Raw genomic sequence first — 17,483 nt, forward strand, 5'->3', positions numbered from 1 at the left:
GAGGGAGGGGGAATCCATTGGGGGGGGCACGCACAGCTGTAAGTAAAATGTATCAGAAGGAAACACAAGGAACGCGCTTCTTCCTTATTTGCCAAGGGTGATAGTTTCGAATGACTCCCCTTCCGAACTAACCCGAACCCCTCAGAGGAAGACACGCGTTTTCCCCCCAACATTTCTTTAAAGGTGGCGGGGACGGAAGGCCGATTTAAAAAGAGAAAAACACGAAAATAAGGAGATCGCTCAAAGCTTGCAGATATTCTCCTTCTGGGGGGGGAAGGAGGAAAGCTAATATGAAATAAAATCCTCCAGACAAACGCGGTTTTCCGATTTTCCTGAGAAAATTGGGTCTGCGTGTGTGGGTATGCGTTGCTGGGCCGCGCGTTCTCTCTCTCTCTCTCTCTCTCTCTCTCTCTCTCCCTCCCTCCCTCCCTCCCTCCCTCCCTCCCTCTCATATAAAACTAGTAGGGATCCAACACAGCGCGTGGTTTCGTTTCCTTCTGACCGCGACCTTCAATGATGGGTGCAGATTAAATGGCGTGGCTTGTTTCGTCCCCGGCTTCGCTTTTACACGTGAGCAACGTGTAAACTCCAAGGCCGCCAACAGCTCTCCAGGGACTGCAGGGCCGAAAAGTGGAGTGAACGTGACTAAACGTTATTTCTTCCACCAGCCAGCTCTCTCTTTCACCACGGATCTTTTGAGGGGTTTCCACGTTTATCATCGCCGCCTTATCTAGCCTTAATGTAACTTCTTTCGAAGGGGGTGAGCGGGTGGGTGAGCGACGGTGGGTTTCGTGCTAGCTCCTATTAGCTACAACGTTGGAAGAAGCAAGAGATTATAGAAGCTATCAAAAAATATCTAGCTTTCTCTTTCTTTAGACCGTCCGCTGGCTTTTTGTTTTAGATTTTCTTTCTGGACCTCTTATAAAGGTCTAAGATGGTCGTGTGAACGAACCTTTAAGAGATGGTCGTGGGAACGAACCTCTTAAGTAAGGTTTGCAGCGGTGGGGGATTGGCATCCCTGCTCCCTTATCAGCAAGTATTCAAACGTCCTTACCAAAGGAACCTGCCCAGGATCCCGCCCTTCGATCCCCAACCAAATTCTAAAACCAATCCTGGAATCCATTCATTGAGTGAAGTTTAAGGACAGTAAGGCACGCAGCGTGCAGAAGTGGGTGAAAATAAAACTCACTAGGGCGTATCGTAGTTGATGTGGTTCACACACAGACCTCTATCCAACGACAATCTAGGGAGACACCCCCCCATAAATGCATGTGTTGCATTCGCATCCCTCCTGCGAGTGTTCCACTCCTCACGACTTGGGGGAACAACAACAACAAAACGAAAAGAACCTTAGGAAGCTAAACTAATCTGAGACACGTTTCATGTTTTCCGGGCCGTCCTTTAGTAAAATACACCATTTCTCTACACCGCTGTACAGGGCATCTCTAAGCTGCAGGTTTTCCCCTTGCGTGTTCGAGCGTGGCACGGATAATTCCCAATTCACGCCCGCAGCCCTGCGGCGGACGGTCTCCCGGAGAAAACACCCGTTTCCCCTCGGCGAAGACCCCTCCTCGTTCTACCCCGAAATGGCGAGAGGTAGAAGTACTTTAAAAAAAAAAGCCACACCGGGGAAGCCGACGAGATGCAGGAAGCCCGCCCGGCTTTGAAGCTGTTCTGTCGGGCAGCCAGGTGGGTTCTCCTCCGGAGAGTCGGGGAGGCGGAGGGGAGAAAGAGATTCTCTCCCGAGATCGCTCAACCGCAAGAATGTGTCGCTCGGAGGAATAAGGACAGCTATTACAACCAAATCTACTAGCAGTCTAAATAATTAATTGAACCGTTGCTCTTTGACCCCTGCAAAGTCCAATAGGGACCCGTTTGCAGTAATAATACCCCCCCCAAACGAGCCCTTGTCAAATATTCATTTAGTGGTTAATTCGAGCCATTCCCCCATGGGACAGGCTGTAATACCAGCCTCCGGCTTGCCAAGAAATCCTGTTGATCTACCTCGGAAGGTCAGCAAAATATTTTAACACTCCGTCTTTAAATCCCGAGGGAGGGTGGGTGAGTAGAAAGGTTGTGTGTGCCTGGTATGCAGATATATACATATACATACATGCATATATATACACATATACAAATATATACACACATACACACACATGTGTATGTATGAATGCATGCATGCATGCATGAATGTTTACACACACACATATATCCATGTGTGCATGTGTGCCTGTGTCTGCATGTATGTATTTGCACAACCTTATATATTTATAAGGTTGTGCAAATACATACATATTTATAAGGTTGTGTGTGCGTGGTATGCAGATACATACATACATACATACACACACCCATGTCCATGTGTGTATGTGTGTGTGTGTGTGTGTATGCATGTATGTATGTATGTATATGTATATGTATATATATAAATTACAGAAGATCTCTTCGTCTTCCTTCTGGCTGAGTCTTTTGGCCGAAGATATTAAGGCTCGGATCGCCAACCATCTAACGCAAGTGAACCAACGCAAGAAAAGTTTCGCGCAGCCAGGATCCGAGCGGTTCCGTCTACCGTTAAAGAATCGTGAACGGCGCTAAAGGGGGGAGGAGGAAAGCCGAGAAGACCCGGGAAAGGAAGAGGGGAGGGGGTTGGGGACGGGGAGAGAAGAGGAAAGCTAAACGAAGGTGCGCAGTACCGAAAATCTCGAAGCGGCTGGTTTTGCATTTGCTAAAAGTCCACTGAAAAGCAAAGATTTGCACGGATAGCGTTTCTTGTACGGCTTACTTTCCTGTGGGCCAGCGGAGTAACTCCTGCAAGAGTGAGGACTCCAAATGCTTGTTCTTAAATATACACAGAGAAAGAGAGGGGGGGGGACCACTGGGTGGTGCGTTGTTATCTTGGTTGTGATTATCGTTATTATTATTATTATTTTAAAAAAGAACGATGCCATGGTTTTCCAAGCCCGCTGTTTCATTTGGAAGCGAAACGAGCCGTCCACTTCAAGCAGCATATTTGGTTACAAGGAACAACAATTGGCGAGATTTCTTTGACCCGCGCACTATTGAAGGGGGGGGGGTTAGTTTAGTTAAGCCGGATTCACCCCCTCACTTTTCATTCCCCCCCCCACGTGTAGCTAACAAGCACAATGGCTACAGTCTTCCTTTGTCCGATTGTCAACAGTTATGGCGGGAGAGAGAGAGACAGAGAGAGGGGGAAAAACCCACTTGGGAAAACCCATTTCCGAAGCCTCCAAAAGGCGAAAAAGGGACTTCCCTCCTCCCCATGACAAATGCAATTTCCTGACCTTCCTTAAGAAAGATGACAAAGGCGAGAAGGGGGCGATAAGAATTTCCAACAGCACGTTTGTGACCTTACTTCAGCCTGCGGTGGAGAAAACAGAATACCGGCGGCTGTCGGTTTTAAACGCCGCTTAAACGGCGAAGATAAACGGGCCCTTCCCTCCTAGAGGCCTGATACAAGCGAAAGCCGGCAACTAGACACAAACGCTATTGTGCACAATGTGAGGCCCAAACGGCTGCGAGATCCATTTAAAAAAGAGGCGAAGTGAAAACACTTTAAAACAAAAAAAGCCACGCGTTGAATCTCCAGGCCGGTTGAATCCCAGGGAAAGGCGGGAAAAAAACCAAGAAAACATCCGTCCCGCCCTATGCAGGCATTTCCTGAATCCCCCCCACAAGATTTTTAAACTGGGGCCCGAATATTTTAGTCGACCGATCTGATTAGATCCCCTCCCACCCACCCCTCCGCAGGCCAGTTTTGAAAAATTGATTACCCGGAGAACTTTAATAGTTGGGGGAGGATTTATAAACAGCGAGACGGTTCCAGCTTGCCGGCTCCAGATCAAATTAGGTGGCCCAATGGAAGTAGCTGGCAGATCAGCCCTCAAATAAAAACACAAGGAAGGGGGGATGGAAGGATGAAAGGAAAGAAGGATGGAAGGAAGGAAGGATGGAAGGAAGGAAGGAAAGAAGGATGGAAGGAAGGATGGATGGAAGGAACGAAAGAAGGATGGAAGAAAGAAAGGATGGAAGGGAGGAAAACAGAAAGAAGGATGGATGGATGAATGAGTGGAAGGAAGGAAGGAAGGAAGGAAGGAAGGAAGGAAGGAAGGAAGGAAGGAAGGAAGGAAAACAGGGAAGGAGAAAGGCCATTTCTCGGCTCCAGACTGACACAACTCACAATTAGGAAATTCCCCCAAGCCACGGTCACCACTCAGGATTTAAGCGCTTTCCCAACCTAGTTCCCTATCCCTATCTAATCGTTCTGCCTCCTGGGACTTTCACCCGAGGCCTAAACCAGGCCTCCGTCTATTCCTCTTGATAGTCGGGCTCTGAAGAAAGACACGACCGGGCGGAAATAAAATCCCACAGGCCGGTGACTTTACTGGGGTTTTCCCCTCCTCTGAGCCCACTTGGGATAGAGGCGCGCAAGACAAGATAACGCCCGCCTAAGGCACTTAGGAACCTGGGAACGGTCAAACAATCCAGTCCAAAGATTTCTCCCCACTTCCAAACCCCGAAAGCAGCCCTGATGATTTAAATCTGGGGTTGACTTTCTCAACCAGGGCTTGGCGACCACCAATTCAATCCTTCCTTTACAGAGCGTGGATGGTGCTACCCGGCAGGTGCGCCGCTGCCCGCCGGAAAGCTCTGGAAAGAGAGAGAGAGAGAGAGAGAGAAACCACAAGGCCGCCTTCCCTCTTAACAGCCCTTTCCAAACAAAAACCTCCGAAGGCGCAGCAATACATGGCTAAATAAATGAATAAATAAATAAAGTTATCCAAGATCCACGTTCGCCAGCCGGATGCTCTCTATTGAACAGGGATTTCATTTTATTTTTAGAAGGGGGAAAGATTCGCCTGCCGCTTTTTTCTGCAACAGGCGAGCGAAGGGCGAAGGGCGAATTACGAGGAGCCGAAAGGGGACGTAGGAGAAAAGCGAGAGCCTTAGTGCTATGTAGGTGATTTTTTACCTCGAAGGGGTGGTTTCCATTTACACGCCGCTCTCTTTCCTCCCCTCCGCAACACACACACACACACACACACACACACAAACACACACACACGCCACGGCTCCCAAGTCACAACCTACCTAAAATACCCGTTTTATTCCTTGCTCTGAAAAGAAAAGGAGTAAAAAAAAGAGAGAAAAATGAAAGCTTAAGGCACCCTGATCGGCCCCGAACCGTCCCTTCAGCCTCACCGCTGGCCTTTCTGCCGACATCTACAACTAGCCCGGAAGGGGGACGCTTGCTTGCTGCCCCCGCCCCAACGCCAGGACCCCGCTCTCCGGCAAGGCATAAGCCCGCAGCCCCGAGCCCCCTTCGCCCTTTTCATATCCTGCTTCCGGAAGGCGCGACGGGGAGACACCTAGAAAGAAGCGAAGGGAAGCAGCCACTTTTCTTCACTTTGTTAAAAAAAAAAAAAAGTTTCCTTCTTTTGGGATCTGGGCCAGGAGCCCATTTCCGAGGGAAGGTTTTGGGGGGGCCCTTTCGCAACAAGTGGTCTCCCCTCCCCGCCTCAAACACCGCCAAACTTCCTTTTCCACCCCGAAGGAATGAACGACCACCACACCGAAACAACAACGTCATCGCCTCTCTCATTACCACCATAACTAACAACGCAACGGGTTTTATTGCAACGCTTCTCCGAGGGCTGCAAAAAAGCCAGACCCGGGGGGGAAACTAAGCCACGGCTAAATGCATTTGTCTTTGGTGAAAAAAAGAACGATCCTTTCATACGCTGATTGCGTCCTAGGCCATTTCAATTGCATTTCAAAGGCTGTTTTTCTTTGCATTAAAAAGTCACTAGCGTTTAAGATACGACCCTTGGAAAATCAGGCTGGCGGGGATTGGCCTCACTTTGCAGCTTTTTAATGCTATGCTCAAATAATTTAAACCCCACAGCATGATAAAACATTGACCGGATTGGATTCGTGCTTATTTTTAAAAAACAACAACAACTAAATGAATAAATGAGTGAATAAATTACATCCTGATAGTAAAAAAATAAATCAAAGACTCAAATGTAATTTCAGTGTCCATATTTCAAAAATTTATTTATCTCAAACTGTGTATAATGGTGTAAAAACTGAGGTTGAATATGAACCTGTTTAAAAGGATGGTATTAGTTCAAATATATATATATATGGGTATATATATACATATTCTCGTGTGTGTTCATACCTACACACATATGTATATATAAATATACGAAGGACTGTTGCCGGACTGATTTCAGATAATACACAGCCGAGTTTTAAAGTACAACTACTGGAAATGAGAAGGGGGGAGGGAATAAAAGAACTTAAAATGTCATCACAATAAATTTACAGAAATATTACAAACCATAAGAAAATATTTCAAACACAGTTTTAGGTTGCTCTTTTGTTGCCCTTTTTAGCCAAACAGGATAAAGTTTGGAAGTAAAAGGGGCTATTTTAAATTAACAAAGTATGTGGACCTGCAAGACAAGGTTTGTTGGTTTTTAACAATGTGTAAAAAAAATTTTTTTAGTACACCCTAAACTGTTGCCCTTTTTTTCATTAAAAACAAAAACAAAACAGTTCAGTGGTATGCAATTACTTATTCTATTTTTTTTGCCGTTTGTACAATTTGCTAAAACAATTAAAATACCCAAATCTTCCTTTTAAAGTAAAATTAACCTCCTTGTGTGTGTCTGTCTGTGTGTGTGTGTTGTGTGTGTTGCTACTCTGAATTCATTTGCAATCACTACAGCGTGGTAAAGCAGACTTTGTTGTATTTTAAAAATAATTGGCAAATGCTCAGGGGTTTTTAACCGCCCCACCCCGTCTCTCTTTTTAATATAAACAATGAACTTTTTCGATTGCCATGTTTGTTTTGATAAATACTGTACAAAAGTTGCTTGCAAATATTAAAACATTTCCCATCCCCATTCCCTAGCCTTTCCCTCGTCTTTAATACCTCTCTTTCTGGAGACTAGTTCTAAAGAATATGGATTAAAAACTTTTTTTTATTTAAAAAAAAACTTTTTGCAAAGTTCCAGTTTTCACTGGAACTGATTGGGGGGGGGGGGAAGAGAAGAGAAATGTTTGTTTTGTTTGGGGGGGGTCAAAACAAGTGGAGTGGAGTTGATCCCTCTCCAAGAGGGGGAAAGTTCCTGTACAAGTTCCTGGTTGGGTTATTAATATTATTATTATTATTAGGTTGTGGTTTTGTTTTCCTTTCCCTTTCTGATTTTGTATGCGGCCTCTGCTTTCCCCTAGCTAGTTATTCTCTGTACAAAAATAGTGCCCACCCGTCCCCCCCCCACACCGCCACCGCCCCCCCCCCAGAAAAAGAGGAGAGGAAGAAGAGTGAGGGGGGGGGAGGAAGAAGTGTCCAACATCGCTAAGAAAAGTTTGTCTTGCTTGGTTGGGGTTTTTTTCTCGCTCTCCTTCCTGCAGAGCCCCCCTCCCGCGCCGCCCCCTGGGTCTTACATGTGGGACAGAGGCAGCGTGCCGTTTATCGCCGCTCCTGGCACAGGTGCGTTCTGGTAATGCTGCGACATGTGCAGTCTGCTGGGGGCGGCCGGCTCCGCGACGTCGGCTCCGGGCAGGTACATGCTGATCATATCCCGGAGGTCTCCGCCTTGACAGGGGGCTCTGGAGTGGGAAGAGGACGTGACCACGGGCGGGCTGGAGCTGGACTCCGTCTTGACCCCCGAGCCCATGGAGCTCAGCCCCATGCCCGGGGTGGCTTGCTGCGTGTAGGACATGGTGCTGTAGGTGGGCGAGCCGTTCATGTACGTCTGCGAGCCGGCCATGGAGTTGTACTGCAGGGCGCTGACGTCGTAACGGTGCATGGGCTGCATCTGGGCGGCGGCGGCGGCGGCGGCGGCCGCGTTGTGGGCATTGAGCCCCGGGTGCTGCGGGTAGCCGAGCTGCTCCTGCATCATGCCGTAGCCGCCGTTGGTCCAGCCGTTCATGTGCGCGTAGCTGTCCATCCGCTGGTTGACGCCGGCCGCACCCAGCGGAGCCCCCACGCCGACTCCCGTGCCCATGGAGTTGGAGCCCGGGGCCAGCAGCCCGCCGGGAAGCGTGTACTTATCCTTCTTCATCAAAGTCTTGGTTTTCCGCCGGGGCCTGTATTTATAATCCGGGTGTTCCTTCATGTGCAAGGCGCGCAGCCGCTTGGCCTCGTCGATGAAGGGTCTCTTCTCCGCCTCGGATAAAAGTTTCCACTCGGCCCCCAGGCGCTTGCTGATCTCCGAGTTGTGCATCTTGGGGTTCTCCTGGGCCATCTTCCTCCGTTGGCCTCGGGACCAGACCATGAAAGCGTTCATGGGTCTCTTGACCCGGTCGGGGCTGTTCTTCTGGCTGTTGGCCCCCCCGGCGTTGCTGTTCCCCCCCGTGCCTCCCCCCGGAGTCGCCTGGGGGGCGGGAGGCTTCAGGTCGCTTTCCATCATGTTGTACATTCAAGCGGTTTTTGTTTTTGTTTTTGCCTTGCGGCGGGGAGAGGGGCGCGCAGCGGCGAGGCTCGGCCAAGCAACCCGGGACGGGCGCTTTTAGAAGCGACCGGAGCTCATGCAAGGCCCGCGAGGGGCGAAGAAGTCCGACGGCCGCTGCCTCCCCTTTCCCCCGCCCGGCCGGTGTCCAAGCGGCGGCGGCAGCAGCAGTAACAGCAGGAGCCCCCTGCCTGCCGGCCGCCCAGCCAAGCCAGCCAGCCAGCCAGCGGCGAGGAGCCTCCAAGGAAGCTGGGAAGCCAGTCAGGAGCAAAGGTGTCCCGCGCCGGGCTGCGCTTCTCCGGAAGGGGAGCGCTCCCCACCCCCCCGGCACCAAACTCCGCCGAGGGGACCGGCGCCGGGATCGACTTCAACTGACCGGCGGCGGCGGCGGCAGCAACAGCAAGGAAGATCGGCGACGGCGGCCCTCGGACGGTTATTCGCGGCGCTTCATAACAAAGGAGGCAGGATCGGAGCGTCTCTGCAGGGAGAAACTTCTTCTTCCAGAACCGGCCGGCGCCTCCCCTCCTTCGGCCGCCTCTCCTTGCAACCTTTCCCCCCGCCTACTCGCCGGAGCTCGGAGTCTTAAGGAACCGGCCCGGATCCTTGTTCCCCTGTACCTCTTTGGCTGGCCTTTGTTGTGCTGCCCCCCACCCCCCGCCAAACCTTCTCCCTCTCCCTGGTCTCCCACTCCCTCTCTCTCTTTCTCTCTCTCTCTTTCTCTCCCTGCCTTGACAACTCCGGATACTTTTTTGAACAAGTTAATAGACAACCCATCCATGTGATGGGGGGCTTGTCAAGGGAATAAATGCGTCCGCCCCGGCCAATCAGCGCGCTCCGGCTCCTCCACTGAGGACAAGTCTCCCCGGCGAGTTTTGCATGAAAAGGGGCGGGGCTTCCCGCGCGCGCGCCAGCCGGGACGGCTCGGCTCGGCTCGGCTCGTGTTGGCGGGGGGGGGGGCGGCGGCGGGCAGGGGGAGGATTGGTGTGTGTGTGTGTGTGTGTGTGTGGAAGGAGGGAAAGCGGGAGGCGGGCCTTGGAGGAGGCGAGAGAGCTTCCCCGCGGGCCCCTCGGAGCGCCTCTTACGAGCAACAGGTCACACACGCCTCGCGGAGGAAGTGTGTAAACAGCATTGTTGCTACATTAAAAAAAAAAGAAAAAGCAAAAACAACGCGCCCCCTCCGAGGAAGGCCTGCAAGTTGCTGATGTCTTGCAAAAAAAAAAAAAAGGAGAGAGAGAGGGAGGGAGGAAGGGAGAGGGGGAGAGGAAGAGAGATTGAGAGAGGGAAGTGAAGGAGAGAGAGGGAGAGAGAGAAAGAAAAGAAAAGTCGCAACACTTTTTTAAAAAGTGTGATTTGCAGAGGAGGGATGGGGGGGGCGTTGTGCTCCCCACACCTTGCGAAAACAGGTTCTGGCTTTCCTCTAACAGGCCCGAAGGATCGTCTCTACCAAGGCCTCCTGAGAGATCCCCTCGAGGGGACCCCCGATCGTCAGACCGGCCCAAGATCCGGGAGTAGGCAGGAGGTTCTACCCGGACCTGATTCCCGGCTTCCTTCCTCACAGAAGGCGCTCTCAGGCCCCTTCCTCGCAGGGCAAAGCGGGGACTTGCGGTCGAAGGAATCTAGAAGAGAGCCTCGTACCAGGGAACAACTGGGTCGATAATAGCAGCCGTTGCAAAGAAGACCTGATCCTGCCCCGGATCCTCGTGCTAAGTAACCCTTAGGATGGCGCTGCGCACACTGGACGTGGGGTTGGGCTCGCTTGGCGCCCACTACTCCATAATAGAGCAGGGAGCGCCCAGCCCCAGGCCTCTTGGCCCTTCTCCTAGATCGCCTTGCACCTGTTGAGAGGCAGTTGGGTCCAGTCGCGATCCCGCGTGTCCAGGAAGAGAGTCAACCCCCCCTCCCCCCTCCATCTCTGTCTATCTGGAGGTCTCGGCTGGACCGGCGCCTCAGGAAGCCCAAAATTTACTCCCAAGTAACAGCTTGCGATAGGCGCGGGATAATTTTTCCCCCCTCTCCCCTTCCCCGACCCACGCCGGGATGCCCCCCCCCCTCTACCTCTGCCTCCAATTCCACGACCGGAAGCCACGCCGAGTTAAGCTGCGCGCTGCCTCCCCTGCCGAGCATCGGATCTTTCTCCACGAGACGTTGGGAGAAGGGAAAGAAAGAAAGAACGAAACAAATAAATGGGGGTTTTTTTTCTCTCCCGCAACCCGGGGCTCTTCCCTTCTCCTCCCCCCCCCCTCGCCTCTTTTTCTTCCACAAAGCGAAAAGGGAGAGATTCAATAAAACCCACTCATGCTCACACACGCGCTCCCTGGGACTTGGGAAACATAAAGACACTTCCCTCCTCCCTCCCGCTCTACCACCCCCCCGGGGGGCCTTTTAACATTTCCCCCCTGCAATTTTAAAGTGCAGCATTATTCCTTCTCAACGTCCGCACACACACACACACACACACACACACAGCGTACCCCGCAAGGCTTGGGAAGCAGGTGCGCAGGTACAATAAAAGCAGGCCGAGAAAAAGCGAGGGAGAAGTGAAACGCCGCCGAGATTTGGGGGAGCCAATTCGGGGATGCTGGCGGGGGGGGGTGTACGAGAGCGCGCCAGCGAGAGCGCGCATCCAGTTCGCGGCGGAGCCTCTCTCTCTCTCTCTCCCCCTCCCTGCCTGAGATGTAACGGGGGGGGGGGGAAGAGAAGGTTCAAGAGGTGAGAGGCCGGGGACAGCACAACCGTTACAAATAGGTAGTTTTGTTGTTGTTTGCTGTCAGTATAAGCCGCTAAACAACACCGTAGCTAAGTTTATTCCACAGGCTTTCCTGCTGGGATCTTTGTGGGTGAAAAAGAAACCGCACTTTAAAAAAGGAAGGGGGAGGGAAGGGGTGGAAAGAGAGCGATTGAAAGAGAAATAAATATTCAGCCATATTTGCTACATAAACTGCTTAAACGTGCAGGATCCGTCTCTGAAACAGCCAAAAAAACACAGCCGCATTTATTGGCCAGCACTTTTTATCCTGAACTCGGGGGGGGGGAGGGGGGAGGGAGGGAAGGTTGTTCTTTGCCCCTAAAGCTCCCCCCTTCCTCGCGCTAAATTATTTTCTTGCTCCCCCGGCCCCCCCCCCCATCCATTTCTACGGGAAGGGATTTTCCCGATAGCTCCTGCTTCGACTTACACGATTCTATAGTTTCCATCCATTTTTTTTTAAAAGCTCGTGAACTTTGTCTTTAAGTTTCAAGCAAATGGAAGGTTTAAAAAAAAAAACGTGAATAGAAAAGGTGTTTTGGGATTTTCCCTTTCTTTTCCTGTCATTTGGGTGTGTGTGTTATCCTGACGCCTCTCAGATCTCGGAAAGTATTGTGGATGTTTAAAGAATTCCTGGATCGGCTCGTAGGTAACGCTCAGAAACCTAGAGCAGAGAGAGACCCACAAGCGGAAAAGTTGTTTGGAAATACACAAAAGGAGAAACGCCTGGAAGGGCGCAAGGAACTTTCTGATCCGGGGTTTACGCATAGGCTTGCTGCGCCCCCTACTGGTCTCTCTGCATTTCCCCCTCTAAAAACAAAACGAAAAAGGCGGGGGGGGGGGAGAGAGACGAGCTGACTATAAGGAAACTCCTATAGTTCATACTGAATTATTATCACTGTTATTAAGTTGGCGTGCTCTGCTTTGCTGACCTCATTAACATGAGTTGGCTCTCGGTCGTGGTTTCTCCCTCTGCTGAGAACCGTCGGTTTAGAAGAGAAATGAAGGCGGGGGGGGGGGCTACAAACTTCAGACTACAAACTTCAGGCATTGATTTTAATTTTCTTGAATTCCTGGTCTGATTTGCAGCCGCAGATTTATTTATTTTTTTAAAAAAAACCCTTTTCGGGATCCCCACCTTTCCTATATTGAAAAATAAAATAAAAATTAAGAGCAGCTATCTCTTGTCTTATAAAATGGTTGTCTAATAACCATCCGAGATGTCCAAACACTTTGTTAACTTTGTTGTTTACACTCGAAAAAGTCCTCTAAACAAACCAGCGAGCGAAACTGAAACAAAACGCGGGCAATTAAGTTCGGAGGAAAATAATGGTTGTGGAGGTAGTGATTTTGCTCGGGGAGTGAAACAATTGAAAACGGATGGATATTTAAAATTTACAGCCAAGCAGCCTACGCGGCGAGGAAGGCACCTCCTCTCCAGCTTCGCGCTATAACTAGACGCTTCTTCTCCTTCTTTTTTTAAAATCGGCCCTGAACTCTATAATAAGAGGTTAAAGTAGTTGGTTTGTCTCTCGCCTAATTGCATTTACCCCATAAATAAACCGTGTCTGCGCTATCAGGCGCGTTTAGCGTTTTATTTTAATGAGCTGCGTTTTACGGAGTCCCCGCCGTAGATTCCGAATAGCTGCATGGTTAAAAAATAAATAAATCCCTATCTTATTCATAAGATAAATAAAAACCCGATCGGGTTTTTCCCGCGCCGCCTTCTGCTTTCAAAGCGCCGGTTTCCCACCCTTTCCTAAGGGTCTTAAGCGTTCTCTGAAATCACATTTACGCTCACGGAAGCCGAAAAAGACGGCGCGAATCCAGGTGTCAAAAGGCGGTCTAGAACGAGCGGTTATTCCCGCTTCTCGTCTCCCGCAATGTTACGGCCTCGGCCTGATAGAAACGAGCCTGAGACGCGATTTCCGAAACCGCGTGGGCTAAAACATGCGAAGCCTTTCCCAGAGATACGGAGAAAAAAAAAGGTGTACGATATTCAGACAAGCCGCCGGACGCGTTTTCGGACGCGTCTCTTTTCTGGTAACTTTGAAAAACTTCCAAGTGCTTTTGGGGTGTCGGGTGGGGCGCTGGCTGCGTTCAAAACGCCAAGCAGGGTGTCAAACGCCCCGCCAGTTTTCTCCCCTCGTGCAAAATTAGTCGAGTGTTGTATTTGAAGAAGGATTTAGAATAGAATAAAATAGAACAGAATTCTTTATTGGCCAAGTGTGACTGGACACAGAAGGAGTTTGTCTTCGGTGCATAGGCTCTCGGTGTACATAAAAAGAGAAGATACATTCGTCACGAATCATAAGGCACAACACTTAATAATAATCACAGGGTACAAAGTTGGGATAATATTTTTTTTAAATAAATAAATAAATAAAAATACTGGGCTTGTTTCAATTCGGGCTTTTTCAATCCAAACTTCTCAATGTTATTATCTTGTCTCTTACCTGAGAAGGGTTGGAGGGGGGGGGGGAAGAAATCGCCAATCTTCCTACCTTCCCCCTCCTCTCTTTTTTCCCCCCTTTTCTTTTTTTCCCCCCTTTCTTTCTCCCTTTGGTGGAAACTGAGGTTTAACTCGCACCAATTAGGCGAGAACTAGCCAAGCAACTTACTATTATGATGCTCGTTAAAAACCCTTCTTTTCTGCATCTGCATTTGAGTGTGTTCTCCGGGCCTGTTAATCTTCTTATGGAAATGAAGCCGAACGGCGGGGAACCAGCGGACACTTAGAGAATGTCCTTCTTAGGAAGGAATTTCTCAGCATTGTTAATTAGCAGCCTTTGAAGGACCACCAGTATTGGGCTGAGGTGAGGGGGGGGGGAGAAAGTCTGTTTAACCACTCACAAGGCCTTTGTGGAGGAAGAGCTGCACAAAACTATTATTAGTTAGTAATAGTGTTGTTGTTGTTGTTGTTGTTGTTGTTATTATTATTATTATTATTATTATTATTATTATTATTATTATTATTGTGATCGTCCCAAGCACCACTATCGCCGTCGCCGAACTGCATGTTCTAACTTGAAAAAATGAGTTGTGGAATATGTATGTATGTATGTATGTATGTATGTATGTATGCATGCATGTATGTATGCATGTATGTATATTATCTCAATGATATATATTATATCACATTTGACAATAGGGACTACACTTTGTACCTATGTGTGTGTTTATGCATTAGTATATCTCTCTCTGAAATATTGAAATATTATGAGAACAAGTCTGAAATATTGACTTACTCTCATAACGCAGTTTCAAGCAGACAATTTAGGGAAGGAAGGGGAAAGTTTTTGTAATTCCTAATGAGGAGGAGGAGGAGGAGATGAAGAAAGGAGGAGGAGGAGGAGGAGACGGAGAAGGAGGATGGATGAAGGGAGAAGGAGAAGGAGGAGAAATAGAATAGAATTCTTTATTGGCCAAGTGTGATCGGGCACACAAGGAATTTGTCTTTGGTGCATTTGCTCTCCGTGTACATAAAGAAGAATAAAATAGAATACATTCATCAAGAATCATAAGATACAACACTTAGTGATAGTCATAGGATATTAACAAGCAATCATTAACTAATAAGAAACAGAAGAAGGAGAAAATGAAAGAGAACTAATATTAGTGAGACTCACAAATATCCACTGGCTAACCCTTAGCAACTTTGAAGGACTGATGTACCCACATCTTAATTACAATTCTCAACACATTGTTCCTAAAAGTATTATTTTATTTTTTGGGGGTAGTTCTGGGACTATTGAGAGTTGTATTGAAAAGAAAAGCAGATCTACTGTATAAGGGAAAAAGTGCCATTGGAGTGGGTAGCAGATGCCAAGGCGGGGGGGGGGGACCCTTGTTTTTCTGTGATTAAAATGGATTGGGACATCTCTTAGAAATATCTCTCAGTTGGCCTTCCTTAAAACTGTAATGGAGTGTCATGTTGTCTCTAATCCTGACACTTTAGAAACCGAGTGAACAAATAAAGATATCTCCAGAGGCTAATCTGGGTTAATCATAATAAAGACGAGCAGATCAAATACGATGAAAATGATAGGCAACATTATTAGTAATGTCAGTTTTATTAATATTGTATGAGCCAAATATACCGGTACGGAATGCTTTGCAGCTGTATTATTAATAAACCTAGATCACTGATCTGTTATATTACCTCTTGTCGTGACATGATTCACATAATATATTGAGTTTTCCAGTTTATACTATAAATCAAGGGAGCACCATAAACCAAGCCCGACAGAAAATGTAGTACATACATTACCTTAAAAGTTTTAATTGGCTACTATTTTTTTCTAAACCCTTACTCAGACCACATATGGTCTTTGAACATTGCTTAGTGCAGTAATACTTTCTCTGGGGGAAAAATAAGTAATACAATTAATAAAATGTACTGTGACTGGCTTATGGGGCCTGGCTTTCGGTACAGTCTATATGTTGAAAATATGGGATTCTACTGTATTAATAAATATTTCTTTTTCCAGAAATGATTTGAAGGAAATTGCAACATTTTTTTCCCCTGTATATTGGTAATTAACCCCTCTCTCTCCCCCTCTCCTCCAAACACTTCAAAGAATGGCTGAACGTAGCTATTTGTGACTAAAAGAGCTAGAACAAAATGAATACACAGCATTCACATTACACACACATACATAGAATAACACGTCTTTGTGTGTGTGTGTGTTTGTGTGTGTGTGTGTCTGTGTGTTTGTGTTATTACTTCTGAAGGGAAGAGGTGGTAGCATTTCTTAACCAAAATTAAATCTGCCCAATAATTCAGAATTCTCTGTTTTGCAATGTTTCAAACTGCTGAAGGAATGCAGATCACACTTTACAAATAGTTCTGGAGTTATTATTATGCCTTAGTATTCCTTTGTTGCTATTAAGAAGGAGAAGGAACCTAACAAAAGAGGAGTTAAAGCACAAATGAAAGATGATACTAACTTTCTTTAAGTTTATCGTAGAATATGCTTGTTAAAGATTTATACCCCGTATTTGCTCTGGGAAGCAGGGAGGGGGAGGGTGGGGGGGTTGGGTTTGGGCGGGGAGGGTGGAGGAGGGGAGGTAAATATTTGTAAAAGTTTTTTTTTAATTTTCAATAAAAAAGAAGGAGAAAGAAAAAGAAAGTAAGAGAGAGAGAGAGAAGGGGAAGAAAGAAAGAAAGAAAGAAAGAAAGAAAGAAAGAAAGAAAGAAAGAAAGAAAAAGAAGAATTTTTTATTTATATTAAGAATTCTTAATATAATTATACACTATATAATTCTTTATATTAAGAATGCCAGACCAAAATTACAGTAGATTCTCCATCTAATCATACACACCACTTTCTTACTTCGAAAACTAACTTCCAAACAACTGAGATGCAGAATTCTGATTTGGATCAAACCCAAACAAGTCAAAGCAAATACAAGCAAGGGATGTAAAGAATAACTTTCAAAGGAATTTCTCCTACCAATCGGCAGGGTCAATCTGTTTGGGCTTCTGAAAGCATGATTAAGAGAGGGTTTCTAAAGAACAATGAGGAACCAAGCGATCACATTAAGCCACCTGTTAAATCAGGGCCTGGAGGATCAACTTACTTCATTTCAAATTATTACACTAATTTTCAGCCTGACCCTTCATATTCTCACTACAATTAAGTTGATTTCAATATACCTGATTTTCAAGGGAAGGGAATTTAGGAATGTCAGCTGTTCATGTGATTAGGTGGGAAGGAAGGGAGGGAGGGAGGGAGGGAGGGAAGAAAGAAAGAAAGAAAGAAAGAAAGAAAGAAAGAAAGAAAGAAAGAAAGAAAGAAAGAAAGAAAGAAAGAAAGAAGGCTGCACACATGTTGGACAGTCAATTGTGTTGTAATTTTGGGCATACTCCTCAGTAGCCAAACACTGCATAGGATTGCTCAATCCTATTGCTGACTCTAGTGCCAGCAAATTTAGGATTTGGTTCATCAGGGTATTAAAATATCCCTAATCCGCATTAGATGGCTTTGGCAGGAAATTCTGCAAAGCAGATTAGAAGCCTTACTGCTTTCCTAAAAAGGCCCAAATTCTGAATATTGTCGATCAAGTGAACCAAGCTATCTCCTCTGTTACTTTTTGTCCACCTTCTTTGAAGGTGTAATAGTTCAACCCCACTCTGGGGGTGTACCCACATTAAGTCTTCTTTAACTTGGCTTCACCATTTCACCAAAATCCTTCCTAACCTTCCCAGGAAGAATCTCTGCAAATTCCGGTGAGACATTTAGACAACAAAG

General features: G+C 47.4%; 1 protein-coding gene and 1 long non-coding RNA gene across 2 annotated transcripts in view; both read right to left on the reverse strand.

The window, feature by feature from the left end:
• Positions 1 to 17,483, reverse strand: part of LOC148043534 (uncharacterized) — a 134,193-nt gene that overhangs the window by 102,033 nt on the left and 14,677 nt on the right. The gene's annotated exons all lie outside the window — the stretch shown is intronic.
• On the reverse strand, positions 7,321 to 9,268 carry SOX2 (SRY-box transcription factor 2). The gene has a single exon (XM_014074915.2). The coding sequence runs from the start codon at positions 8,454 to 8,456 to the stop codon at positions 7,476 to 7,478; it is 981 nt and encodes a 326-aa protein (XP_013930390.2). The 5' UTR covers positions 8,457 to 9,268; the 3' UTR covers positions 7,321 to 7,475.

Source organism: Thamnophis sirtalis, unplaced genomic scaffold (genome assembly GCF_051295495.1).
Source record: "Thamnophis sirtalis isolate CommonGarterSnake01/CBP01778 unplaced genomic scaffold, rThaSir2_p1.2 scaffold_11, whole genome shotgun sequence".
In the NCBI taxonomy this organism is placed as follows: Eukaryota; Metazoa; Chordata; class Lepidosauria; order Squamata; family Natricidae; genus Thamnophis; species Thamnophis sirtalis.

What these genes read in the sequence shown, in the direction of transcription:
- SOX2 (XM_014074915.2), bottom strand. Translation starts at nt 8,456, where the DNA reads ATGTACAACATGATGGAAAGCGACCTGAAGCCTCCCGCCCCCCAGGCG.